This window comes from Mesoplodon mirus (genome assembly GCF_964341445.2).
Source record: "Mesoplodon mirus genome assembly, chromosome: 10".
Taxonomy (NCBI): domain Eukaryota; kingdom Metazoa; phylum Chordata; class Mammalia; order Artiodactyla; family Ziphiidae; genus Mesoplodon; species Mesoplodon mirus.
Window position 1 is genome coordinate 49576468 of NC_138986.1, and position 27939 is coordinate 49604406.

Genomic DNA, 27939 nt, shown 5'->3' on the forward strand with positions numbered 1-27939 from the left:
CCCCAAGGGGTTCTGAGTCACACGCAGGATGACAGACCTACATTTAAATATAAAATTAAAATGTTTTTTGTTGTATTTCAACCCAGATTTTATCTTAACTGGAAAGACTTCTTGCATAAGCTCAGAGGAGACAAGGGCAATGAACACATCATACCTGGGCATACAACATCACTGTGCAAAAGGAAAGGCTGTCAGGAAGGTACGGTGGCCACTCCAGCTGCCCGAAACCATCCCACTCACCTTCCATACACAGAACTGATGATAATTTGGTAAACTAACAAAATAATAAAAGGTTAAACAGTTACAAAATGTGATTCTTGTATGCAGAGCTAAGAAAACCAATGAGTAATAACCCTCACATGGCCATATCAGATATGCAAATCTGTTCCCCCAGGATTAACCTGCTTGCTCATGTAAAAAAAACAAGTCAGTGCTTTATGGGCTAAAAATACATTTAAAACCCTAATAAATTCTTCATCTCTATCAGTAATTGAAGGATTTTTTTCCTTTTAGTCAGACTGTGGATCTCAAGAAAATTTAAAAACCATGTATAATAACCTATTTAACTCAGACCCCCATCAGAGAGATACAAAATTTAACTTACTCACTTTTTAAATCAAGAGCAGAAAAAAATCCACAAAATTACTGAATCTCTCTAATCTAAAACCTCTTGAGCCCCAGACATATCATCTTGACCTTATTATTGTCCAAAACGAATGACCTTAGCTCCCAAACTTACGTTTGTCATGTACTTCCAATCCTGGTAACCAGACCTACTCAACTAAGCTAGAAAACTCGTGCCTCTAACACATTCCTCACATCTAATCCATTACCAAAATTTACCAAGCCCTACGGAGCCTACAAAATAAATCCCTTTCTTTATTTCAACTGCCAATAGCAAGCAGACTCCAGTCACTTTCTTGTCCTGATGTTTCCAACAGATATGCTGTTTCTCTCTCTCCAATCCATTCTCCAAGCTATTTCCAGAGTGACCTTTATCACTCCCCTGATTAACACAGGCTTCTAGGACAAGGGTCACTCTCTCTCACTTAGCATCTCTTTCTGATCTTGCTCCTGCCGGTCTGTCTCTCTGGCCTCCTTGCTGACAATCCCCTTCACTAGACACAGAATTCCATGAGTCTCCAAAAGCGGTGTGTGGTCTTGACTCTCTGCCCTCTCTGCCTTCTTAACCGGGCAACTCCATTTTCCCCTTAGAATTTAGCCTGAGGGTCAGCTTGCCCAGGAATCTGTCTGATTTGGATTCTTCTCTGCACCCCCAGAGCCTCCTCTGCTAACACCTTCACAGCACCTCCTACACCTGGAATCACTGACACCCCCCCTCCATCCCCGGGTCAATGTAAACCCTCAGAGGCAGGGACTATATCTCACTCAACTGTGTATTACTGTACGTACACCTAACCTGGAACATAGTGAACAGTCAATAAATACGTGTCATTTAATGCCTATAATGCCTTACCTAGAAGGTTAGTATACCTTACCTTATAGAAGTGCTAGCTAGGTTCTTGGAAAAAAAGAAAAACCCATATTAAGGGGAGGTACTCAAGTCCTCGTGTGAACCTACAGAATCCCCATAAATGGTATGCTTTGTAGTCACCAAAAACAAAGTCAATATATCAAATTTTTAAAGTATCAAAGTATCATTTTAGATACATTAATTATACAAGTACCTACAATTAAATTTCCATTTATTATTCCTTATATGCTAGAAACCTTTCAGGATAGCCTACTATGAAAGATGCAAAAAATTCACCCTGTTCCATTAAGTTTCCTTGTTTTACACAGTATACATAGTGCCAGTGTAGATAATATTCAAACAAAGAGGCATTCAACTTTTTTCTGTTTTTCCTTTATCCATCTAACAGCTTTTCATTTTGACTTTCAGCTGTAGCTTCCTGCCCCCTCCTTCCCTTGTTTTAGTCATCCCAGCTCTCAATTCACTGTGAGTAACAAGAGTGTATTTTCCAAGGCCTGCATTTATTTTACCCACTTTGGATACACCACAGAAACCTCTCATCTGTCCCTGACCCCTCTTCGTGACCTCTCTCTTCTCTTTGCCTAATTATTCTCAACAGGAATCATTCACACATATTTTCATTCAATCAACAAACATTCATTAAGTGCCTAGATATAAGGAACAGAGTTAAGATTTTTAATTTATGTGGTTTCAGAAAAGGTGCATTCATATAAATCCAACCTGTGACTGTTATCCACAGTGAGAAATGCACTTTGCATGGCCAGTTGGTACACAATGCTGTATTTATGTATAGAAATAAAATTTCATGAAACAAGACTTAACCATACTATGTGCCATGCACTGGAGCCTTCTATTGGATTCCGTTCAGTTTTTTTTCATTTTGTTACGTGGAGGCCTACTAAATTAATTTCATGGCCCGCTAATGAGTCCAGGATTACAATCTGAAAAGCACTGTCCGAAAATACAGGAAGGAAATTTGTGTTGTGGAGAGATTACTGTATTTAAAAATAAAAAGAGCTAAAAATACCCTGGCGGGGCTGGAGAGAGAATGGCAAAAGAAAAAGAGGGGAAAAGAGAGGAAGTAAAAGTAAAAGAAATAGGGAGTAAGGGGAAAGCAGAAAGAGATAATTAGAAAAGTATTTATAAGAAAAGCCCGAGAGGGTTAAAGAGAGAAAAGTAAAGGCCAGAATCAAAGAGAAAGAAAGACTTCTATGGTAATTTCTGGGGTGAGGGAAGAGGTCACAGCCTAGTTTCCATGGGCTGAGGAATTGTTGTCACCTACCATCTCCCACCTGTGGAGGGAATTAGCTGATTAATCATTGATCACTGCCTCCCAACTGCTCTAATCCTTAAACCTTTAAAGACTGCACTCCCGGGTGTTTGGGAAAGATAACAAGGCCATTAAGGCAGAAATACTTCTTTAGCCTGCAGCAGAGAAGAGAGCGCTATCTGCAGAGGACTAGATGAAATCAATGAGGCAGGAGCGGGGGTGGGGAACCCCAGAGAGTGACTTTTATGTAGGGACTCATCGCTGAAAACGATACCGTGAAAAGTCAACAAAGTTGAGCTAATCATGGCCTAGTGTCATGCTCCCCTCATCGGTGTGAAAAGGTGCCCTAATTCTGTGTAACAGCAGCTCTGATTTGTGAAATGCTTCCCCTAGCAGAAGCCCATTCCCAGGGGCCTTCCCTCTAAGGTCAGTAAATGCTACTTATTGTGAGATGTACTTAGGGAATAAACTCAACCTTACGGTCCTAAAACAGTAAATACACTTATTTAGCTCATCCTGCATTGGAAGAATACTAAATTAGACACATTTTACCCAAACGCTATGTATTACATTTTGAACCACTTCTTAGAGGTAATTTTAAACAAGTGAGACATGTTCCTAGAATAGGTGAACCATGCAATAGCAGGCTCTAATAATAGGAGTGTTCATGTTCTTTTTAACCTACACTGATTGGCACTTGCTGCTTAGTTACAAACTCCTCAGAACTGGTGGGAGTGTACAATGAGGGCAGGGTGGTCTGGCATGAATACAGCAAATCACCACTGGGCTGCACAGCACCCCGCCCGCCCTGGCACAGCGAGTCCTTCCATGCAGGCCCTTCTCATTCTGCATTTGGTCACAGGTGCAAGTGGAAGCAGGACAGAGAGAAAAAAATGCTAAAACCTTGGTGTGCTTCCTTTTTTCCTCTGTCAGAAGGCAGGAGAGGGCAGAGGGTTTATGAGCAGGACATAGAATAGGGGAAGAACTAGAAGGTGTTCAAGGATGGCTGAGGTGGGCCTCTAGGGATGCTCCTGGGGCCCCATGCAGGCTCTGATGGTCATGGGAGGGGTGGGGGGGTGAGAGTCAGTACATTTCAACAAACATTTACTGAGCGCTCAATTTAGGTACTGTTCAGGAGGCACCAGGGAACACAAAGCTGGGCTGCCCTCTAAGAACCTACAACTTATTAGGATGACAGTAACTCTAAAGAGCAGTAGCACCGTTCTCATGATGGCTTAAACGACCTCCACATCATGGGATGAGTCAAGCAAAGTATACTTGCCCAGGAAGCATGTCTACATTTGGGACAATATGCTGGGTACCAGGAAAAGAGTAAAGGTATATTCTCTTTAAATATTAAAAACAATTTTCAAGCTCAATGGGGCTAAAACATTATGTCTGCATACAGAGCTGCCTACAAACCAGATCATGTCAGAAGATCAAAATGAGGGTTGTTCACACTAATAACCCAGTATTTTTACCACTGTGGGTATAAGAGCAGCTGGTAACACTAGGCATTTATAGCTTAGTGATGGACAGCCAGCTCGTCTGGGTTTGAATCCTGGTTCCTCCACTTGCTAGCTGTTTGACCTTGGGAAAGTTACATAACTTCTCTGTGCTTCAGTTTCCCCATCTGTAAAATGAAGATGATAGTTAAGACCTAGTTCCTAGAGTTACTGTGAGAATTGAGTTAATACAAATTAAGGTACATAGCATAGTGCCCATCACACACTGCTCAGGAAATGTTGGCTGATGTCATTTCTCCCTAATCACCACCCATACACTTAGGGAGTGGCATGAGTCGAAGGGAGGGTCACACACAGAATACAGCTATGAGTGTTTGGGCTGCCGGTGCAGACTTTGACTAGTTTGGGGTTTAACATCCGCTTCTAGGAAATGTCCTGCAAGAGCCTGGGTGACCGTGCCCAGCTCCCCATGCAGGTTTCCACACCTCTGCTTCAGGAGCCCCTAATCCACTGGCTCCTTTGCCTATTGTTTACTGTCAGTATATTTTACACTGGTTGTTGTATACCTCATATTTAGAAAAGGAGTATTGGTTTGCCTCATAATTTCAAGAAAAACTGGTAAGATTATGAATTGTCCAGAGATGAGTCGATACATATGTATATAAACTTAAAATAAACTTACTATCAATATATTTAAAAAAATACCAGAACCCAAAACATAATAAGATGAGAATTTCCAGGATCTCATATAAATCTAATTTCTCTTGGTTTTGGCATAGCTTTAGAAATTTAAAATTGAATAGCTGACATTTTAAGAACCTAGTTACAGTTTCAATTTAAAGCACGCGTGCACACACACCAGAAAACAACTCTCTCGGGCAGTTGCCATGACAACATAATGCAGAGCCTACCAAGCTCTTTGTTATCCTGCTGAAGATGCTGCACCAAGACACACTTATGTTCGATTCTTTACTAATTAAGTGGAAAAGGTTAAAAAAAAATCCTAGATTCACATGGTTTTTATCTGTGCTAAGACTCAGAAAAGCAAACACTGTTTTAAGAAAAGGAATTTAAAAGTAACTTAACAGCAAGACTAATTACAGATCAAAGTAGACACAGTGTTGAAGGAAATGCGGGAACATGTTTTCCTTTTATTTTGTAATACTATATTCACTTCATCACCTGCTCCTCCTGAGTTGTGCCATACTATTTTAATGGAAGAATCATTTGAATAATACAATTTGGTTAACAGAGTCTCTTACTTTACTAACACATTGAAATACTTTCCTTCTTTGGCCACATATTTATCAGTTCATTTGGGAGCTCATACTTCCATATGCTAATTAGACCTATGAAAGAAAAACTGTCTCTAAGTTTATAGGGGTTCATATGTTTTTTGGGTTTTTTTTGCGGTATGCGGGCCTCTCACTGTTGTGGCCTCTCCCATTGCGGAGCGCAGGCTCCGGACGCGCAGGCTCAGCGGCCATGGCTCACGGGCCCAGCCGCTCTGCGGCATGTGGGATCTTCCCGGACCGGGGCACGAACCCGTGTCCCCTGCATCGGCAGGCGGACTCTCAACCACTGCGCCACCACGGAAGCCCATTCATATGTTTTTTTAAAAAGAGGAAAAAAAATAGTGAAGGGGAGAGAAAGAAGGGATAAATAGCCCTTTTGGAGGCTGTGATAAAACAGTCTTGGTTTCCCTCCCCTTCTCTGATTAGCCATCTCTGTCTCTCTCTCCTCAGCATTAAACTCAGATCCCTTCAAGACTCAGCTGTAGACCTTTTCTCACTCTGTTATTCTCTTTTCCTAAGTGGTGTCATCTTTAACCAGAGGCTTTAATTATCACCAACATGCATTCACATTCCCAGAGGCTCTTTTCTGAGTTCCAGATCAGTTGATTCAACTGCCTCCTAACCATGGCCACTTTGATCCCCCTTGAAAGGCAAACGGGTTCCTCCTACAGTGCTCCTTACCTTGATAAATGGCACCTGTCCATGGTCCTAACACAGGTCCAAATAGGTATTCAATACCATTTGCTAAATGAATGAATGAATCAAACCTGTTGTTTCCAAAAAACCTAACGGCCATCCTTGGTAAGGCCTTTTCCCCATATCCGACTATTTCACTATCCAGTCTATTTCACTTTTTAATATTTCCTAGATTCATCCCATTTCCAAAATCCTCCCAGCCACTGTTCTCTAAGGCACCAGTCTTTGCCTGGATCAGTATAGTAGCCTCTTAACAATTAGGAACATGCAGATGTAGTACATGGAGAAGTCAGGTAGTCAGTATCTATCAAATAATTTATTAAACAAACTGATAAAGTTGTACCAAGAAAAGGGAAGAGAACATTTACTAAATGTCAACTCTGTGCCAGACACTGATCTAGATGCCTTGCATATCCTACCTCATTTAATCACCACAGTGACCCCTTTTTATAGAAGAAACTCAGCTGAGCATATGGCATCAGGAGCCACTCCTGGTCACAACCTTTGCTTTGTTTGGTCCCAACAAGCAGAGAACAATGATAAATATGAAGAAGAAGGGGTCAATGGTGATGATCACAACGTATTGAGGACGTATTCCAGACACTGATCTCAGCACTTTGTATGCATGATTTCATTTCAGCCTCACCATCCTCCTATGAAGCAGGTGCTACCATTAACCCATTTTGCAGATAAATAAACTGAGCCCCACAGGACTTAAATTACTTGCTCAAGGTAAAACAAAAAAGAAGTGGCAGAGTGTTAAGTCAGGATACGAACCTAGTTCTATTTATTTAAGAATGTACTAAACTCCAAGTTATTCACTAAACAGCAAGTTAATAGAACTGGTGAAGATATAGAGCTAGAAAAGACAAACCACTCCTGCCCTCAAGGGTCTTGCACTGAATTTGAGGAGCCTGTCTCCAGGGTCAGAGCTGTTTTTTCATCTCACTGCTATCCACTGGAGAGCAGAGTTTCTGGAGGAAAACCCCCACCAACTCCAGTCCCACCTCCAAAGGGTGCATTTCAAGCACAGGCAAGGCTCCCAACCTTTTCCCCATCCCCAGAGCTACCCAGTTTTCCTCGCATACGGTATTACACCAGGAGGAGACGCTTTAGTGCTTATACTAATTTGGGGACAAGACAATGTCTTTCTCATAAAGTCTTAAAAAAAAGCACCCTGAATGGCATGAATACAATTTTTTTTTACAAGGTCTAATCTAGTACTTACAATTTTATAACTCCATCTGGGCACCTGGAACAGAACTGCTGGCTGCTCTTGTCTTGTTTATGTTGACTCTGCCCCAGCTGCACAAATCTACAAATTATAACAGATACAAAGCTAAAGAACTACCTGCCACAAATTCAGTAGATCGCACAAAATGATATGGGCCTTCAAACGACACTTCTATGCTTACGTCAGAAAAGCACACAAGAGTACCCTATGTGACACAAGACTCGATTTGTAAATGACTGCCTGATGTTAGAGTGGGTTTATGAGAAGAAAAGGAGGAGGAATGGGTTAAAATGTGAGTCGTAACCATGGACATAGGAATGAAACAAAACGTGTGCTTCGTCGCATCCTGTTTACTCAAACTGATACGGAACTTGAGCCAAAATGTTCCTGAAGCCCGGGAGATGATCTCGTAAGGCCTCGCGTACCTACGGGTGACAGCGGCAGGAAGCATGGGGCAACACGAGGCCGTGGCCGGGACGGGGACATCTGCAGTGAGACAGACGACGAGGAAACGCCAGACCGGGCTAGGGATCCATCTCCTGGAGCGAGGATGCTGCTAAGCACCCAGGGCATGGAGTTGGTTTCCTCAGGACCACAGGAATCCCCAGGTATACATATGCCAGCTGCTCAGAAGAGTACTTTCATCTGAGCTGGAGGGGACTGAGGAGACCACCTGCTGAGCACCACTGCCCCCCCATCCCCCTCAGAGAAGCCTCCAATGACACTAATCCAGACTTGCAGCTAAGGCCAAAGGGACTCGCCCCAGGCCAGCTCAGCAAGGTAAGAGGATGCCTGGCAATGGGCCACTGATATTTCTCAAGTGTACCCCTCTGAAGTGTGCCCTGTGCTACATGCACCCATCTTCCCCTCAGGGATGCAGTTTGTAGTTTTTATGAGCTTTTTTTAAAAGTCAGGAAAAGTGCTGAAAAAACTACCAATTATTAAATCAGTACAGCACTATGAAAAACTTTTAGATTACTCTTATCCAAACTTTTATCTTCAGCAAGTGAACAGCCTTGACATGTACACTTATGCTCTCTGCAATAAAGTCATATTACTCAGTCATTAACCCCAGATAAATCATTCTTCCAGATCATGTTGCTCATGAAGGCCCACTTCAACTAACTACTAAAGAGCTGAGCTACAGAGTGTGACAGCTGTATGAACGTCACTGCGTGTCTGTGTATCCAGGAGGGAGGAGGGTGTGGCTGAGTTCTGAATGACTCAATTGGCTCCCAGGAAGACAGTGATGCACAGTCATACCAGTGCTTCTGTAGTCAAGGAATGCTGTACATTTTTGTATTTCGTATATTCTACAGCAGGTCTTACTAGTTTGAAGCACACAGCTGAAAATATCCAGTTCAATGGATTCTGCAAAACAAACACCCTCCTTAAGAAAGACCTGGAGGTTAGTGCTCATGTATATTAGTTTACATAAGCCAAACTTAGATGAAGTGGGTCCATGTTCACTTGCAATAATTAAGTCTTCTTAATGCATACATTAGGTTGAGGGGGTGTTTACAGTGGCCTCGTCAGCATTTTAAGGATTTCTAGCTGAGGAGTTCTTTTGAGAATCTGGTAACTATGAATCTTTGCAAGTGCACACAGACACACAAAATTATATACGTGATTTCAGGGAATACCTTTTGGTAGATCGCCTCCTTTTAGCTACGTCTTCCTAATAAAGGTCGATAACATTCTGAATTGGTGCCCCTACATCACTGCTTCCTTCTCCCTCCTCAGCCTCCACTCCCACCAGCAGCTCTCCACCCCAACCCCGAGCCGAAGGGAATACAAGGTCCTCAGCTGTCTGTATCCCAAGTTCATTTTGTAAGAAGGTACTTGATCTTGAGGATTTGTTAATGCAGGAATGCAGAGATGTATATGAACTTCAGTTTGCAGCTTATGGGCAGTGAAAATACATGTAAGCATCATAAATTTTTATCACTGAGGGGCCCTGAGAGTCTCAGGCAGTAAGTAGGCCTTTTAACTCCAAATATAAATTGTTTCAGAATGTGACCTAAATGCTACTCTTTTATTCCAAGTGGAATTCACTTCCTTCTGTATTGTTGACTATTATCAATTTTTAAACGTTACACTAGATATAAGGTATTGTATTACATTTGCATTTGTCCTTAATCTCTCATGAAAATACTTTACCTTAAATAAATGGAGAGATCTTCTTCTGAGAGGCCATCTGAGAGGTTGATTCCATACACCTCTTTCATGGGCTGGACCACATTCTGGGGTCAAAAGAAAAGGGAACCAGGAAGAAGTTTTAGACATCTAGAATATTAATAATTTCCAAAGATGAAGAAAATGAACCTGTGAATTTTCCCACAAAGGCAATCACAATGTTTCTTCAACCTGGTTCATTAAATTTCTCAGTTAATGGTTTTTTAAAATCTGACTTCATTTTCACTAAACTAGTTTATTTTAGGGTAAAAAACTATTAGGTAATTACTAATTGCTTTTGTATAGTGCAGAAGTTGGCAAACATTTTCTGTAAAGGGCCAGACAGTAAATATTTTAGGTTCTTTGGGTCATACTGTCTCTGCCATAACTACTCAATTCTGTTGCTGTTATAGGGCAAGAGCAGCCATAGACAATATATAAACAAATAGGTATGGCTGTAAATAGGCACAGCTGGTTATAAATAAAACTTTATTTACAAAAACAGGCAGCAGGATGTTTTGGCCAATAGGTTGTAGTTTGCCAACCCCAAGCCATGGCAACGTGTCTAGCTTTAATGACTTTTGGCCATTTCTAGAAAGCAAATTTCCCAAAAGCTAAATTTGGTTCTTCTGTGGTTTACTTGCCTCTTGTTTCCCCTCAATATATTGGTAATGTCGAATTGACCAGGATGAACTTCCCACTGGGGTTATGCAAAGATTGTGAGGCCTAGATCCAAACCCTGCATTCCAACAATGTGCTGAGCAAGGGAATAAACGGATGGGCTACTGTACCAAAGTAATAAGTGGATGGGCTGCTCAAAGAGGGACAGGACTCTCTTAAGAATTCTGGAGTGACAAGAAATTTACTGTTACACATGGAAGCACAAACACCAGTTTCAGAAACCATTTTCAGTAATGTCTTTGTCAAATGTATTCATCTCTGCAGTGCCTGCAACACTGTGCATTAGAAAGGTGTGAGTGAGGTAATGTGACTTTTTCTTGCTCTCAGCCTTTTAACTGAAAGCGGGAATTTGGAGATGAGCCTCATGCCGGACTGCACACTCTCCTCGGCCCCTGACCTCCGTCACTTTGGCACTGTCGCCCGTGTCAGTCATCTTCACTGGCGTGGAGCGCTGGGACACGGAGCCCTCCTCCTCCCGGTCGGTCCCGGAGTCGTCCTCAGAGCTGCTGGACACGGCCTCCTCGCTGGGCGGCGGTGGGGCACTGGCGGCCGTTTTCCGCTGTAACACAGCTTCTTCTCTGTTGCTCTTGTTTCTTTAAAAAGATGAATACAGATGTGAACCATCTGTAAACCGAACCCTCAACGCTTACTGTGTATCGCTCTGTCCCAAAGCCTTAGTCCTGGTGAAGCATAAGAAAATGACCGTGAGAAGCCAGCTTCTGGATTCAAGTTGTGCTAAAGGGAAAAGTTTAATATTTTATCATGTACGTGCTGACCTTATATGAATTTAAGCTTTGTTATAAATTCAGAAATAAACAAGTATGTGCTTGTAGTGTGCAGAAAAGTCTTTTCACCGCTTGGCTACTGTGTCTTCCTTTGGTAAGTGAAATCAGTATTTTCAAAATTTATAATACCATAATAGAAGACTATTATGTTTGAGATATTAGTAAAATTACCTATAATTTGTAGAAGCTTCAAGAAAGGGTCGATAGCCAAATCCATGTAGTATATTTCTGTCCCTCCTATGAATTTTTAGCAATCACAGTGGCAGCTGATTACTTGTACCAAAGTAATGAGCAACTGATGAACATAAACTAAGATTTTAAATTGTTTTATTACTAAATAACTATATTTTCTGAACATTCCTTCTATTAATAGGGAGTAGATGGGGGGAAAAACATAGAAAAAGCCCACACTTATTTACTTTTATTTTAGTGCCAAATTTGAGAGTAGTAAGAATATTGTTTTAATTCAGAAAACATTTTATGGTAATATTTTTGGCTTTTATGAAAAATATTTAATATATTTAATATTTCACTCTTACTTTAAAAAATTTTCTGCAAGGAACTTAAAATACCATAATATTCTGCATTTTCTAGGAAAGAAACATGCAATACTATCTAACCATGGGTTAGATATTACAGAAAATAAATTCATTTCTAACTTTCTGCAACTAAAAATTAAAGTTGATACTTTTCAGTACTATACACTAATATAGCTGATCATTTATGTATTTGTCCCAGGAACTCCTTAAATTCTAAATGTCCTGAGGATGTTAACCTTCTTTTAAATTCCTCTTAGCATCTGGTCCAGGGCTTAACATGCAGCTATTTAAGGCCACATATTTAAGCCACATAAATGGTGTATCTGGAAAACAGTAATATATATCTCATTGTATAAATCACACGTAGCTAGAATCCAATTAGGCCCCTGTACACACTCCCAAATACAGTTAGGACTCAGAATCTACAGGCTGGCCAGGGTTTCTGGCCAGGGCCTAGGAGAAATCTTATCACTGGGATTATTCAGGTCAGTGGCAGTAACAGAGATTCTTAACGCTAGAACACATTTCATTCCAGTCTCAAAGCTGTAAACATGGTTTGTTCTCTTCCTCATATTATTGCATATAATAACAGTCATCCCCAAAACAATGTTACAGTAATACACAGAAAATCTATTAAGTCCTCTGAGCACTTGCTTTAATGTTGCCTCAGGATGCCAACGAAAATAAATACAACTAATATAAATTTTTACCTAAGCATTTTATGTTGTGGGAAACAGGATGCTGAGTTATTAAAGGACATACATAATATCTGCTACCTGCCTTTATGCCATCTGTGAAACTCCTGATTTAAAACAGTAAATGCGTCATGTTGCTGGAATTCCCATGAATTATACTTTCAGTGTCTAACACTTTTTAATGATCCCAGTGCTATAAAAAAGCTACCTGTATAGATGCAGTGAATGGACTGCTCCAAACTATGTGACTTGAAGTTATTAGTTTTTGGTGGAAATTATATTGTAAGCGCTGTATTATTTTACATGAATCTTTAAAATTTCATTCTATATGCAAATCTTACCCCAATACTGATTTTCCAGTTTCATCTGGCTTACGCACTGTAAACGGACTTGGATCAATGCCAAAAGTCTTAGGCATGAAGTCACTGAAGAAAGGGGAAAAAAATTCCATGTGAATCACTGTCCATCCAGATGACTGTCCACTTCCATCTCAATTCACATTCTTACACGATTCCTTCTTAGCCCTAGGAGGTATATATATTCTAAGCCAAATAATCAGGGGAGTTTAGGTAATCTGGGCCATAAAACCCCATGAACTAATGGTACTCAGTAACTTCAACGTTAGCAGTCCTCACTGTGAGTTTTCTCTGATTAAGAGACCCAGTAGTTTTGAATTTAAGATTTTGTTTACTGGAGGAGAGTTGGTATCTGAGTTACTGCTAAGATGCACACCCTCTGGTTGTGTATCACGAATTCGTTTTCGGGTAAAATTAAACTCATAAAACCAATGGCAAGACACTTAGCTGCTCAGTTTTATGGACAATGTTTTTATAACACAATACCACCTAAGGAGGTGGACATAATGATCAAAAACGCAGTGGTATGAATTGAAGTATCAACACCCACCTCATTAGGCTGGGGTTAATTCATTAAAACACTGTTGGAACACTTTAAATAGAAACTGTTAATTTACCACTTACTGAGATAAGCTGAAGCTACTTCCTCATGATACAGGGCCTACCTTATTATTACCACTGAAGCCAGACCAAACCCTATATTAGATGCCAAAAAGGCAACAGTTGCATGATTTATGCAGATAAGACTCATAACTTCTGGCAAGGATACTGCTCCAAGTGTGTGATTCAATATTACATTTTTTGAAGGAAAAGAAAGTAATATTGAATCTGACTCAAAATGCCTACTTAACAGTTTGAAAATGTTGTTTTCAAAATGCAAGTGGTTTACTTTTTCTTTCTTTCTTTTTGAACATACACAGTCCATCTTCATTATTTGTGGATGCCATATTTGAGAATCTGCTTACTCACTAAAATTTATTTGTTACCCCAAAGGCAACACTCAGAGCTTTTGTGATCACTCGCAGACAAGCGCATGTGCAGAGCAGTGAAAAATTAGAGTAACCCAACGCTCACATTCCCAACCAGGGGAGAACAAGGTGACCCTCTGCCTTCTTGCTTTAGCTCTCATACTGAAAACAAGTGTCCTTTTCACAGTCTATTTAGTGCCATGTTTTTCACATTTTTGTGCTTTTTGGAGATTTCACTGTCTACAATGGCCCCCAAGCATAGTGTGGAAGTTGCCTGGTGTTTCTAAGCAGAAGAAAGTTGTATGTTATAGAGAAAATACATGAGTTAGAGAAGCTTCATTCAGGCATGAGTTATAGTGCTGTTGGCTGTGAGATCAATGTTAATGAATTGACAATATATATTATACAAGGTATCTTTAACAGAAGCATACAAAATAAGATTACGTATTGATTGGTTGAGGAAAATGTTATGACCAGATGTTTTCAGGAAACTAACCCTGTATTTCTCCGAAGAGCAATGGTTCAGTGTCCTCTAACTCAGTGTTTGTAGGAACTTTACAGAGCGTAACTGCTGCCAATAAATAAAATCGATTGTATATCTGTACATACACATATACGTAATATCATTCACCCTTTGCTGAGCTGAAAAATTCTGGAAAATGACAATAACATTACAGTTACAACTGCTAAACTTTAACAAGTGTAACTGAAAATCAAGCAAGTGAAAATTCCAAACTTTCTATCTGAAACTGAAGCAAAATGTAGAGTGATTTCTAGGAAACAAACCATGGAATATGTTTCTACATGTACCATGTTAAGTTTAGGCATATATATATCACATTTGAAGTAAATGAAAAATACAAAATGTAAATACAAAAATATAAACTTTAGTATAAAACATAGTGATCAAAAAATGATTTTCTTTGCCTAATTTTTTAATCTAGTACCATCATCTTCCTAAAAGGCTCTGCCAAACTCAAAAAGAGACAGAGAAATGAAGTATGTTCAAAGGTGGAGAGATGTCTACAATGTCATATGAGTTATGAAAGAAAGAAGGATATTTACCCTGAAAAAAATTAATATTGCTTTCTCAAATATCTAGAGGGCTGTCACACAGAAGAGGAACTAGACTTGTCCTGTGCCTAATAAAAATAGTAATATAATAAGAGTCACCATTTATTAGTAACCCACCTGTGTCAGGTACTACATTAGGCACTTGGTGCATGTGTTTCTGTGTGATACACACCCCTCTCTATATGAAGAAACAGACTCACATAAGTTGGATAATTTTCTCAAGGTCACACAGGTAGGCAATGGCTGGTCCAAGATTCACATTCCGGCCTTTCTAATACCAAAGACTATGCTTTTTGTCCACTAATTTATGCTGGCTCTCAATTTCTAAGTTCAACTTAAAAAGCTGAGTTTATTCCAAATGACAAATTAGGACCGAAGGGAGGCAGATTTCAACTTATCTAAGACAAGAATTTAACTCCACTTGTCTAACTGTAGGACAGCCTCCTGAGTAGCGGGCTCCCAATCGCAGGAGGAATTCAGAGGCTGGAAAACCACCTGCTAGCAGGCTAACAGATTCCGAGTAAAGTAAGATATAGCTGTACAAACTAGGAAAACTATAGCTCCCCAATTCTTCCAGTTTCAGAGAACTCACAACATACCGCGCTGAACTCGTCATAGCCAAGCAAAAGGTGTCATCAAAGCTACTCAGCTCGTATGGTCGAAAAAATTCGTTGTGGATGTCAATCTCCTCTTCGTATTTGTGAAACTTCTTCACTATCAGCTTCTTTAAGTTCGCAGCACAGATAACTGAGAGAGATACAGCCTGTTACTCTTAAAGCCTTTAGATTACATCTCTCAAATGTTTCTGTAATATCAACTGTGTTCACAGAGAGCGCACTGAACAAGTTCAGCTCCTGCCTCTGGCACTTTCACGCTTGGAAGAGGAACAAGATATGTGCACAGAATGTATACTGCAAAGCTGAGCATGACAAGCTCTAAGGAAGTGGGGACCTCTGGAAGCTGGGGTAGGAGTGGGGAATTATTTTAGAAATCAAATTATTCAGTTCTTTAAATTCCTTTTTGCTCTTAAATAAATACCCTCTGCCTTCTAGATAAAAATTATGCAATTTCACTAAATTTTCCTTTATATTTCAAATCCTATTTATGGGCAATATTAGGCTGCTGAAGTCCCATCCTTTTTCCCAGAACAACCAAATCTTAGCAATGAGTTATGATTTTGCCCAGAATTTCAAGGTAACAAATACTTTTTAAAAGTTAATTAATAATTTATTAAGAACCAAAAGTCATTTGCAACCTTTTTTACTTTATGGCCTTCACCACCCAAAGTTGGGATGGTCAACCATGACTAGATGGAGTCCTCAACTGGAATGTTCCAGATTGGCAATAGATCTTAATATCCTTTCACAACTGGGAAAACTGGCTTGCCTGTGGTCAGGGGAATCAGTAACAGAATCAAGAATAAACTCTATTGCAAACTGGTCAATTATTTATTTGGAAACAAATTATATTCTTTTAATATAAAAATTTTCCTGCCTTTCAGACAAATTGAAAATTTAAACTTCAGTGACTAAAATGTACTTTTACACACACATCTGTACTTTTTTTCACTGCTTAGATATAGGAAAAGTTTTTATTTTTCCTTGTGAATGGGTCTTCACTTCCTCCCCATTCCCCCTAAATATCTAGACATACATCAAGTACTAATTTTAAATGATGAACTAACATATTATATCTACTAAACTGTTGAGGGACATACCTAATAACTGTAAGATACAATATAACGTATCAGGCTACTTAGATAAAAGTATAACACAATCTCTGCCCTTAAAAACTGATTCACTTTGTTATAAAGCAGAAACTTAACACACCACTGTAAAGCAATTATACTCCAATAAAGATGTAAAAAAAAAAAATTAGCACTAGAACTTCCCAACAATAAATGCTTGCGATTTGGGGAGGCAATTCAAAATTTTGATTAATTCATTAATTAATTCTATTTACTGTTTTCCTCCTGAAAGATCAGAGGAAATTCTGTGGCCCGGAGTTGTAATCTTGAGCGTGTTCCCTCTGAGTAGTTCACTCCTCTCCTCTGTGAGGCTGGAGGAAGGCTTTAGGAGGAAGATTAGGAGCTCCTCAGAGCATGACAGTGATGAATGGTACACAGAGCGCATGTAAGGAACTCCAAATGCAGTTGGTGGCTCCTCTGTCGAGTATACAACCTCCAAAATGATCTTTATATTAAATTTCTACCTTTTGAACAAATTTACCTTTTGGTAAAAATGTTTCTGTACTAGCTTTGAATTCTGATTGAAAGTAAAATGCTATGCCTCTGATGGAAAAAAAAAAAAAAAAAAAGCTAAGATGTTGTACCCCAATGTTCACTGCAGCACTATTTACAATAGCCAGGACATGGAAGCAATCTAAATGTCCATCAACAGAGGAACGGATAAAGAAGATGTGGTACATATATACGATGGAATATTACTCAGCCATAAAAAAAGAACAAATGCCATTTGCAGCAACATGGATGGACCTAGAGACTGTCATACTGAATGAAATAAGTCAGACACAGAAAGACAAATATGATATCACTTATATGTGGAATTAAAAAAAAAAGGTACACATGAACTTATTTACAAAACAGAAGTAGAGTCACAGATGTAGAAAAGAAACTTATGGTTACCAGGGGAGTAGGGAGGAGGGATAAATTGGGAGATTAGGACTGACATATATCACTACTATATATAAAATAGACTTACCTTCATCATAAGGCAGTGGTAAATGTTTTATTACCTCTGGCGTCCACCAGTAAGTATAACTATTAAAAAAAAAAAAAGGGATAAGATGGCCCAAATGTAAATGTAGATTTTCTACAATTCACTGGATAAAAGGGTGTATGGTCTAGAGTAAGATGCTTTTAAAAACATGGCTGTGAAGCTTTTGGCACAGTAGGTCTTCAACATGTTCACTCCTTTCCCAACCCCTTCTTGTTTCAACTACATCATAGATCTACAAAACTGTGATGTTACCTACTTTTAGCTAAAAATGATTCGGGTATACTAAGCCAGACTCTATGAGCTGCTGTTTACTGTGCCTACTTTATTACCCTGCCACCCAGTGAGCAGCGCGACTGTGACCCAAGTCCTACAAGTAGGATTCTCCTGCGTGTAGTTATCTGAGAGTTAGATTACTTTTTCTACTCTGCTCTATGTGTTTGGGTCTGTGTATATGGTTAAACAGTTCAGCAAAATCATTAAGTAAATGGATAAGCCTAAAGAACAAATTTCCTTAAAAAATAGTACAGCCCCTGTTAATCTTTAACTATAAACATTCACTACTTGATTATAGAGGCCAGTCAGAGTAAGGCTGGGAATTTCAATCATCTGGATTTCTGCTAGAAAACTCAGAGAATCTGAAAGAATCCTGAACTGCCTTTTCTCTGAACACTGAATTCTAAATCAAATTCCGATGAAATGGATATTTATGAGGAAAATGCTATATCAAAGTTAATGAGAGCTAGGAAGGGGAATGATGTAAAATGGGATATCAAATTTAAAAAAAAACAGATTTTCAAAAGGTTCAGAAAAAAGAGCCTACAGCCAAAAATGCTAAAAGATCGTTTAAAATAAATGAAAGGCTTTCTAAAAATAAAATGTTGACATTATGACCTTGAATAACTCCAATTATGATGAATGGGGAGTATTTAAAGGAAATAGGCAACGTAGAGAACTCTCCTAGAGATGGCAAGCAGATACATGACCAAGGATGACCAACAAAAGAACCGGGGAGCCTAGTGAACTGTGGGGGTAGGGTGGGTAGTACTATGATAACAGGAAAGACTCCTAAAGTTTTGCTTGAGACTGAAGTTATGCTTTAGAGCAGTGCTTCTCAAAATCAGTGTACACACAAAAATCACTTGGAGATCCTGTGAAAAGGCAGATTCTGATTCAGCAGGTGGGGCCTGAGATTCTGCATTTATGACAAGCTCCCAGTGATGCCAAAGGGGCTGGTCCTTAGACTACTTTTTGAATAGCAAGGCTTTAAAAGCATGAAAAGAACAGAAAAGGGATAAGTCTGTTGCTTACAGAGAATTCAGTCTTTCAACATTTATTAAGCACCTACTGTGTATCAAATACTGCTCTATGTGTTAGAAATGCCATGTTGAAAATAATGACAGAGAGTGTAGAGCTACTTAGTTCCAGTATTGTTTCCATCTTCACCAGGCATAGTAAGTTTCATGCTGGAAAGAGAAATACACAAGATAAGAGGGAACTGTGCACAGCCCAAGAGGTAGAAGGAAGCAGCAGAACATCCCTAAGAGCACTCAAGTGTCCTGGTACAGTTGAGATCAATAATCTTTTAAGGAACAGTGAAGAAGAGAACTGACAATGGGAATGGGCAAATGCAGTCTTGATGTTCAAACGTGAGAGGGTGAAAGATTCCAAAAACTGTAGAGCAATAAGTGTGATGTCAGTGCAGGCGAGATAACGAAACAAATACTTACTAGAGACGTACTGTGAGTAACCTAAAAAGATGACCAGTGGCTTCTATGAATCCACATATATTCACAAAAACAAGCCACACCAGGCTACTCAGACTATCAGATCAGGGGAATGAAAAAGACGTGTGTGTGTGTGTGTGTGTGTGTGAGAGAGAGAGAGAGAGAGAGAGAGAGAGAGAGAGAGAGAATTCGCATGTGAGCAAGAGAAGGTATCTGCTTGCGTTAAGTAATTCCTAAAAAATGGTGCACACGATGAGCTTACTTAGGAAAAAGAAGTAAACATTATAAAGAAGGTGTTTTAACTCAGAATGTACCATGTGGAGAAAAAGAATTAAGAGGATCATCTTAATTAGTGCTTTTTTTTAGTATTAGTGCTTTGAGACCAGGCCATAAATTTTTTTTTAATATGACTAAACTGTATCTCCCTAAGCAAGATAAAGCAACTTAACAATACTTTTTAAAAAGTCTAACTCTGGGACTTCCCTGGCGGCCCAGCGGTTAAGACTCCACGCTTCCAGTGCAGGGGGCACAGGTTCAATCCCTGGTCAGGGAACTAAGATCTTGCATACTGCGCAGTGAGGCATAAACAAACAAACAAATAAATAATAAAGGTCCAACTCTTCTGAGTGGGTCTCAAGCAAAGAAGCCCAAAGAAATACCTGCCCTGGGGAAGCTGGGCTGAGATGGATGGATGAGGAGGGCATCTAAGAGGACTGAGCCCAGGACTGGGGGACCTCCATCACCCGACCCACCAGGCACTTTCACTCAGAGGAAGAGCACCTGCACTGGGACAGAAATCTGCTTTGGGACCAGGTATCAGAGGACAGGAGAGTGCAGGTTGGTGCCACTTCCTCCTTTGCATAAATACCTAGTAAGTCAGCTTCTTTTCTCTTTTTCAGTCCCCAGTATTAAGAGTGTTCAATTCCATTGGCTCACATACAAAGGTTAGGAAGATTTTAAAAGACTCTTTAGGGCCTCCCTGGTGGCGCAGTGGTTGAGAGTCCACCTGCCGATGCAGGGGATACGGGTTCGTGCCCCGGTCTGGGAGGATCCCATATGCCGCGGAGTGGCTGGGCCCGTGAGCCATGGCCGCTGGGCCTGCGCATCCGGAGCCTGTGCTCCGCAACGGGGGAGGCCACAACAGTGAGAGGCCCGCATACCGCAAAAAAAAAATAAATAAATAAATAAAAGACTCTTTAATTCCCCTAGTAAACTTGAGAGCCCTCTGAAATAATATATATGGACTTGAGCAAAGCAACTGATACATGTGAACAATACAGAGAAATGTGAGCAGGATGACAGGATAGTCAAGTGTTGACAGCATAGTAAGTTACAGCTGTTTAAATGATTCCAACCAAACATCACAAAACAATGTTAAGGTGGAAGGAGTTGTGGGATGGTATCCCACAGGGCTCTGCCATCTACCCTATTCTATTCAAGGACTTACCCTGTGTCATCAAGGACTTGTAGGATCAAGATGGCCAGCTGATTAATTCTGAAGAAGCTACAAAACTCGAGGAAAGAGTTAATAAAAAGGATATATATTTACATACTTTTTTGGGAAGCAGGCAAAGCATATACAAGCATGACAAGATGGCATAGATAAGGCGTGGCATAGGACATGTTAAAAAGACTTGGGAGCCCCACTGGATAGGAAGCCCAAGGAATTAACATTACAATGGCATTACTGAAAATAGTTAATGTAATCTTACACTTAATGATTAAAAAACAGATTATCCAGGACAAGGGGAATAATGGTACCAATGGTCCCATAACAGTTGGCACAAATCAGACCAAACTCTGGCTACTATTGGACCCAGGTCTGGATACCAGAGTTTAAAAAGAGCACTGACATAGGCTGGAATACAGAAGAGAGACTTCCGAATGCTAAACAGACTTAGAACTACAGTATAAGAGAAACAGCTAAGAAAGTGGAGCCATATTTAACCTGGAGAAGAAGAGATTTTGAGAGCGTGTGAACTTGTCCTCATCTATTTAAAAGACTATCAAGTGGATGAGGAAATTGTGTTCTCAAGGTCTCAGGGGTTGAACGAAGATTAGTAGGTAAAGTTATAGAGAAGCAGACATCGGCATGATATGAGGAAGAATCGTGTAAGTGAACTGTCCGAAAACAACTACCTCTCAACAAGACACGCCCCTTTTGAAAAACCAGGGCCAGACAAGCATAGTCTGGGAATACACAGAGGGAACTCACATATCAGACAGAGAATCGAGCCAGGAAACCTCCCAACTCTGAGTCAATGAGATAATTAATGCTTAATGTCTAAAAATATCGTGGTGACATTATCAACACCCATTCAATAAATGGCATCTGAGATGATATATGACATATTAACCTATTTCAGAACAAAGCTTCAATCGGTGGTTTTGAACAGATCAATAAACATGGGGTTTTGAGTCACAAAAGTAGTTACCTCAAGAGGATTGGTTTGGACAAACTTTAGGCAGAGCTAGGTTTATTCCCCCTTCCCTTATCATTCAATAAAAATGTTATTTCAGAATAAATCACTGGTAAACACAGTATAAAATACATGATGGTCACCAAGTTTGGAAACACAAGCGAATACATAATAAAGTGTTCATTGATATTATGTTATAATAAGTGATAAAATAATATTATCTAAGTTTCTAGATTTTATGGCCATCCTATATGATTTTTAATAAATGTTACAACTAGGGAATGTAATCCCTTTAAAAAATAATAACAATACAAACATCTGTTGGACTTACTATGTGCTCAGGATTTATATGATCTCATCTGATTCTCAGAAAAACCTACAAATCAGACACTATCATTATCTCTATTTTACTGATGTGGAAACTGAGAACTGGACCAGTTATGTGACTTGCCTCTGGTCACACAGGTATTAACTGCAGGCAGCCTCTCTAGAGCCTGGCTGCTTCAGGACTGTGTTGATTGTGTGTCAGACCCAGTACTTGGTACTTCCCACCCATTTTCTGATTTAATCCTCAAAATGACCTGTGAGGTGTGTATGGTCATCTCCATTTTACAGTTGGGAAAACAAGTTTTCCAGATGTTTAGAAAACAAGTTTTCCAGATGTAACACACTTGCAGAAATTCCAACTCAGCTCTACCCTGACGTCCATGCTCCTGTCTGGTTACTGCCTCTGGCTAAACTGTTCATTCCTTCTGAGAATTATAATACTGATTTAACTGTCATCAAAATAACTGGTAGAGGTAGTGACACTAGGAAGTCCAAAATAAAGCACTGACATTTATCTGACAGTCTTTATAAGTACTGTGGATGAGGAGTATCAATTGTTGATGCCAAAAACCAATTTTTGGAATTTTGACATTCTAGAGAAAAACAAACAAACAAACCAGGAGACCAAGTCAACTGTGAGAGACACAGTATCTACTTTGATAAAAGTTTATTTTCAGTGGGAGACTTTTAGCTGATTCTTGCTGACGATCTAACCAGCTGAATAATCTCAGGCAAGACACATCCTCTCCGCACTTCAGTTCCTTTTTTTTTTAAAATGGGAATGTAACATCAGCTTCCTTTTATTCCCACAAATAAGCGCCAACACCGCCTGCCTCAGTTATGTAACTCAAGGTAAGCAAGTGGTTTTAACTTACGCTTGTAATTTACTAGCTAATTTCAGCAACAGAAAATCGAGTTTTGTTTGTTCCCAAGTTGTATTTGAATAGCTTCAATACTTTAAGTTAATATAAAGTTTTAGAAAGTCAACCACATTTACTCATAGTCAGCTGCATCAACAAAGCTAAATATAGGTATTTACACTTATCTCTCATCAAATAAACATAATTAGCTCCAGATTTTTTGTCAGCAAAAATTCACAGCAATCATTTATTAATCTTAAATGTAGTGGAAAAACCAGCACTGCTTCATTTATAGGGAAAGTAAGCTCAAGTATTAAGCTGGCTATTCCAATAATATATGTACTTAAAAGTACAAAGCTGAGAAACATATAAACTCTGACGTTTCCTTAATATTGTAAATATTCCTGAAGTAACACAGAATTTGGTAACAGCTGTAACATCAGCACTTGCTAATTCACCAGTTATTTGTGGTCTGTCCACACAGTTAGCCCAGACTGGCAATGACCCCTGTAGTGCTTGAGAGGCATCGCTGTGCAAAATAAGGACTACATCACACCGATCCTGTGAGAGGAAAGCGTTAGGAGCAAACCTGACATCACAGGCCTTTGAGCACAAGGCACCAGGCTCCAACCTCACATGTGAAAAATGCTGCCCATTATTAGTACATGACTCTTCAATTAAAAATGCTAGAGTCCTCTAATTAAATCCTCACAATGACTTTGTGATGTGTGTCCTGTCATTTACTTTTTGTACATGAGGAAACTGAGGCTTAGAGAGGTTAAATGACTAGTTCAAGGTCACATCACTGCAGAGACTCCAATTCTACCTGACCCTGAGGCCTGGGCCACAGGGCGTTCTGTCAAAATACCTCAGGGAAACAGTTCATTTCTTTGGGGACTATTACTACCAATTTAACTGTCATCAAAATAACCGATACTGGTGAATGACTCTAGAAAGCTCAGACTGAGCAGTAGGGGTGGTGGGAGTGGTATCTGCCACTCGCACCACCGCTCTAGTTTCCTGTCCTCCCTAGTGTCACCAAGAGTTCCTTGTGCTTCTTGGAGGAAAGAGCGCTGGAATTCCAAAGTGAGGTTGCTTAGACACCACACTTAAAAACCAAAGACTGACTCCTGAAATGCTGAGCTCTTTACCATTCCACATTTGTGGGAAGCAGTCAAAAATGATGTTAATGGTTTGCTCGAGTGTAGCTTCAACTTACAATCAATGGTTAAGTTCTGAAACTTTATATCTTATGGAAAATGCCAAACAACTGCATTTGTTAATGATGATTTCCCAAACCTACTATCAGGACATCGACAATACTAAATTCCTCATGGCAAACATGTAGCCAGACTGACTATGTTAGCCTATATGACCATTTCTCAAAAAGAAAACTATCTCACATTCATAATAACATCAAATCTGAGTTTACATAGTAGACTAGGAAAACAAATACCTTCTTCTTGTTGGTAAAAGTCTCATGGTATTTTTATGATGCAAATAAAAATCTGTCGGGAGTTCCCAGAGATGAGGTTTCCCTTCAGTGGGATGGAAAACTCCCAGGAAGAGATTAATGGAATCTTGTCTATCAGCATCTAAAAAGCAAAAATATGTATTTCAGGAAATCCATTACTGACATAAACAACTCAGGGGCATATTCTCTTAGGAGGATAATGGTACAACTGTGATTTCATAGAACATACCCTCTGAAAATAATAGCATTTATACTTCAAAAGTCACACATACACAAAATCTAAAACAACCAAAATTTTGAGAATTAAAATCTTGCTTCAAAATGTTTCCTTTTTACTCTGTACCTCTCATAACACAGAGGATAGTGAACATAAACTGCTTCTTGAATTCTGAGAGACTCTTAAACATCTTGAAGAATTGCCAGAGTACCTTAGTGATTGTATTTTTAGAAAACATTCTCACTGTGTGTTAGTTTACCTGAAACAAAGGACATCTTCACTTTATTGCAAAGACAAGTAGAGATGTCAAAGACAAATAAAGTGACCCAATTTCTATCCATATTCTGTTGCACAACCTTGAACAAGTCAGCTTCCAAGTTTCTGCTTTTAATCCATGGAAAGACATTCTCCATTTCTTTAGCAGAGACAATGTTTACATTTTCTGTCTCCTACAGCTGTGCTTGATAATGGAGGCAGAGTGAGCACGTGGAAAACAGTCTCCTTCTAACCATTCAACCACTCCAAAATTACCTTTTCAAAATATACTATGAACTAATAAAATCGACTACATATATATATGCTGCATCTCTTCTTTTTCCCCATTATATTTTGGTAAAAATGATGCTAAGCACTGAAGCAGCCTCATGAGCCATCCTTCCCACTCTGCACTGTCCCCTCCCCAGCATCCTTCACTCCTTCCCCTCATTTCCTTCTTTCCATTCTCATCTCCGCTCCCTTGTATATTCAAGTTTGGGGCAGGCTTCCACAATATAAATAATAACCTCTTTCTGAAAATGCGCACAGAACCAAAAAGACAGCACAATAGAAATGACTGCTTTTGAAACAGGATAACATTATCATAAAATCAATTTCTTTGAAACAGGATAACATTGTCATAAAATCAATTTCCTTCCAACAGCTATAGTGAAACACAGAAAAATCTGAAATTAGCAACATTGTTCTCATTGGGCTATTTGGTCATTTTGGCAGAAGCATAAATGAAATACAGTACATCAAACATGTATTCCAGTTATATATTTTGACAGGAAGCATTCCATTAAAACAGCACTTACCTTTTAGGCTAAAAGTAATATATAAAAGGGATGTGTTTATATGATCAATATATTTGGAGCCTTTTTTCCATTTGTTGAGAGAAAACATCAAAGTACTAAATGATACAGGCATTACTGCTCCAATTTTCACCCTCTTAACACAATATGAAAGTAAACATACTGCTTTTATAGTAATTATATTCTTTATGCTTCTTGAATGGCCTTAATGGCACAATAATTCACACTATGCAGTACCCCAAAATATCAATACTATCTAAAGAAGCTTTCCATTTTCAGCCTTGTTTTCAAGGAGTTTCTTTTATTCCTTATTAAGCTTACTAGTAGCTTCCTTTAATTTTTAGCAAGTATGATAAAATGTAAGATTGAAAAACATAACCAAATAAAGGATATTCCTTCCAAGGATCATACTGGACACTTCTTGAATGTCCTGCTGTTATTATAACTTAAAATATATCCATAGTATTTATGGTCACTTACTAAGCTTGGAATCTAAGGCCAGCCCTAATGAGCCTGAGAATCTTCCTGGCTACTTCTGACTGCAAATAAGGCTATCACCTTCTGGAAGACAGCAGTACTTTGGACACAGACAAAAGCTTAAAACAGGTAGGTTCTCTGCAGTTGCAGATAACAAGAGGGCAAAATGACTATCTACTTTTATAATCAATCATGCTCTAAAGGAAAAAAGAATATGCACCTTTCAAACTCCATCCAAACAGGTTAAACACTAACCAGTTTTATTATGCACTGTATTTAAATAGGTCAGGCTTGAATATAACAATTCTTTTTAATTAGCCAAAAATTTTAACTTGGAAACTAGAATGTTTGTTGACCTAATATTAAATTAAGTTCGTGATAAAGTGGCCTCTAAAATCAGTAATGGAAAGGGACACTATTCAATAAACAGTACTGTTTAACCATTGTGGGGGAGTGGACAGTGACGTTAGATCCCTACCTCACACTGTACGTTGAAACAAATACCAATTAAATGTAAGAAAAACAAAGATCAACACCCTCACAGAAAAAGAAAAACATGCAATTTTTAAAAGAAACAAATAGACAATGAACATACATAAACTCAACTGTACTAGTTATTAAACAAATGCAAACTGAAAACAATATACCATCTTTTCTACCTTTTAAGCTGGCAAATACTTTTCAAAATGGGCTCTCCTATACTCTGCTGAGGGGGACTTGACTGCTATATCCTTTTGGTAAGGCTATTTGGCAATATATATATTTTTAAAAGGTCCTGAAAATATCTATACTCTGACCTAATAAATATGCTTCTGAAATTTTCATAAGATAAAAAATATGCAAAAAAAGGTATACGTTCAAAGATGTTTGTTTAAAAGGAACCTAAATGCACACTAAAAACAAATAACCTCCCTATGGTGCTTCTAAAGGATAGACTGCTACAAGGCTACCAAAAATCATGTTGTAAAAGAATATTTAGGGTCATAAAGATTACTCACATTATCTAAAAGGGCAAAAACAGATACACAGTACCTGTATAGTAAAACTAGAAGGATCACGTTCTGCTAAATATGAACAAGTTGCTATCTCTGAAAGGTGAGGATTACATGATTTGTGAGTTATTCTATACTTCTTATAATTAACATATATTACTTTCATAATTAAAAAAATACACCATTCATTCATTTATCCAAGAGCCTACTATGTCCCACACTAGGGATACAGTCTATACAAGACTGATTTCTGGCTCTCGTAGGGCTTATGTTCCACAGTGGGGAACAAAAATAATATACAAGTAAATAATGTACAAGGTACTTCCAGAGGATGTAAGTTCTATGAAAAAAATAAAAGAGTGACGAGAGAGTGATGAGAAAGGAGAGGGAAACTTAGGTCGGGTGGTCAGGGAAGTGGGTGGAGGCTGGGCAGCTCCAGGAACAGCACGAAAGCCAGGGGGCTGGAGGGCAGGGAGCAAAGGGAAGAGCAGGACTAGGGACAGCGAAGGCGGAGCACACAAAGCCTAGTCGGTCACGGTAAAGAGTGTGATTTTTAAATGCAATCAGAAGCCCTGTAAGGGTTTTCTGAGAGCGAAGTGATAAGATCTAAGTCTTGAAAAGATCACTCTGGCTGCTGTGAAGGGCAAGGGCAGAAGAGAGAGGCAGAGGGAGGAATCAGGAGCCACTGCAGGTGTTCAGATGAGAGCCAGCAGCTGTGCACACCAGCCCGGCAGGAGTAAGGATGAAACACAGCAGAAGGGTCTGGGATATATTTTGGAGCTAAAGCCAAAAAGATCTGCTGAGATGAGATGGGGGAGGATAAGGGGAATAAAGAAATCAAGGATGATTCCTAGGATTCTGAACTGAACAGCGGGAGCTGAGGTGGAAAACAAAACAAAAAACGAAACAAG

General features: G+C 39.3%; 1 protein-coding gene across 1 annotated transcript in view; it reads right to left on the minus strand.

The window, feature by feature from the left end:
- The window catches only part of FIG4 (FIG4 phosphoinositide 5-phosphatase), a 138249-nt gene that overhangs the window by 32283 nt on the left and 78027 nt on the right, over positions 1–27939 (minus strand). The window contains exons 16-22 of the mRNA XM_082633553.1: positions 24255–24393; positions 17450–17508; positions 15329–15476; positions 12673–12756; positions 10710–10905; positions 9617–9699; positions 7451–7537 (exon numbers count right to left, since the gene is read on the minus strand). Of these exons, the coding sequence (XP_082489679.1) occupies positions 7451–7537; positions 9617–9699; positions 10710–10905; positions 12673–12756; positions 15329–15476; positions 17450–17508; positions 24255–24393 (796 nt within the window). The remainder of the gene's footprint in view (positions 1–7450; positions 7538–9616; positions 9700–10709; positions 10906–12672; positions 12757–15328; positions 15477–17449; positions 17509–24254; positions 24394–27939) is intronic.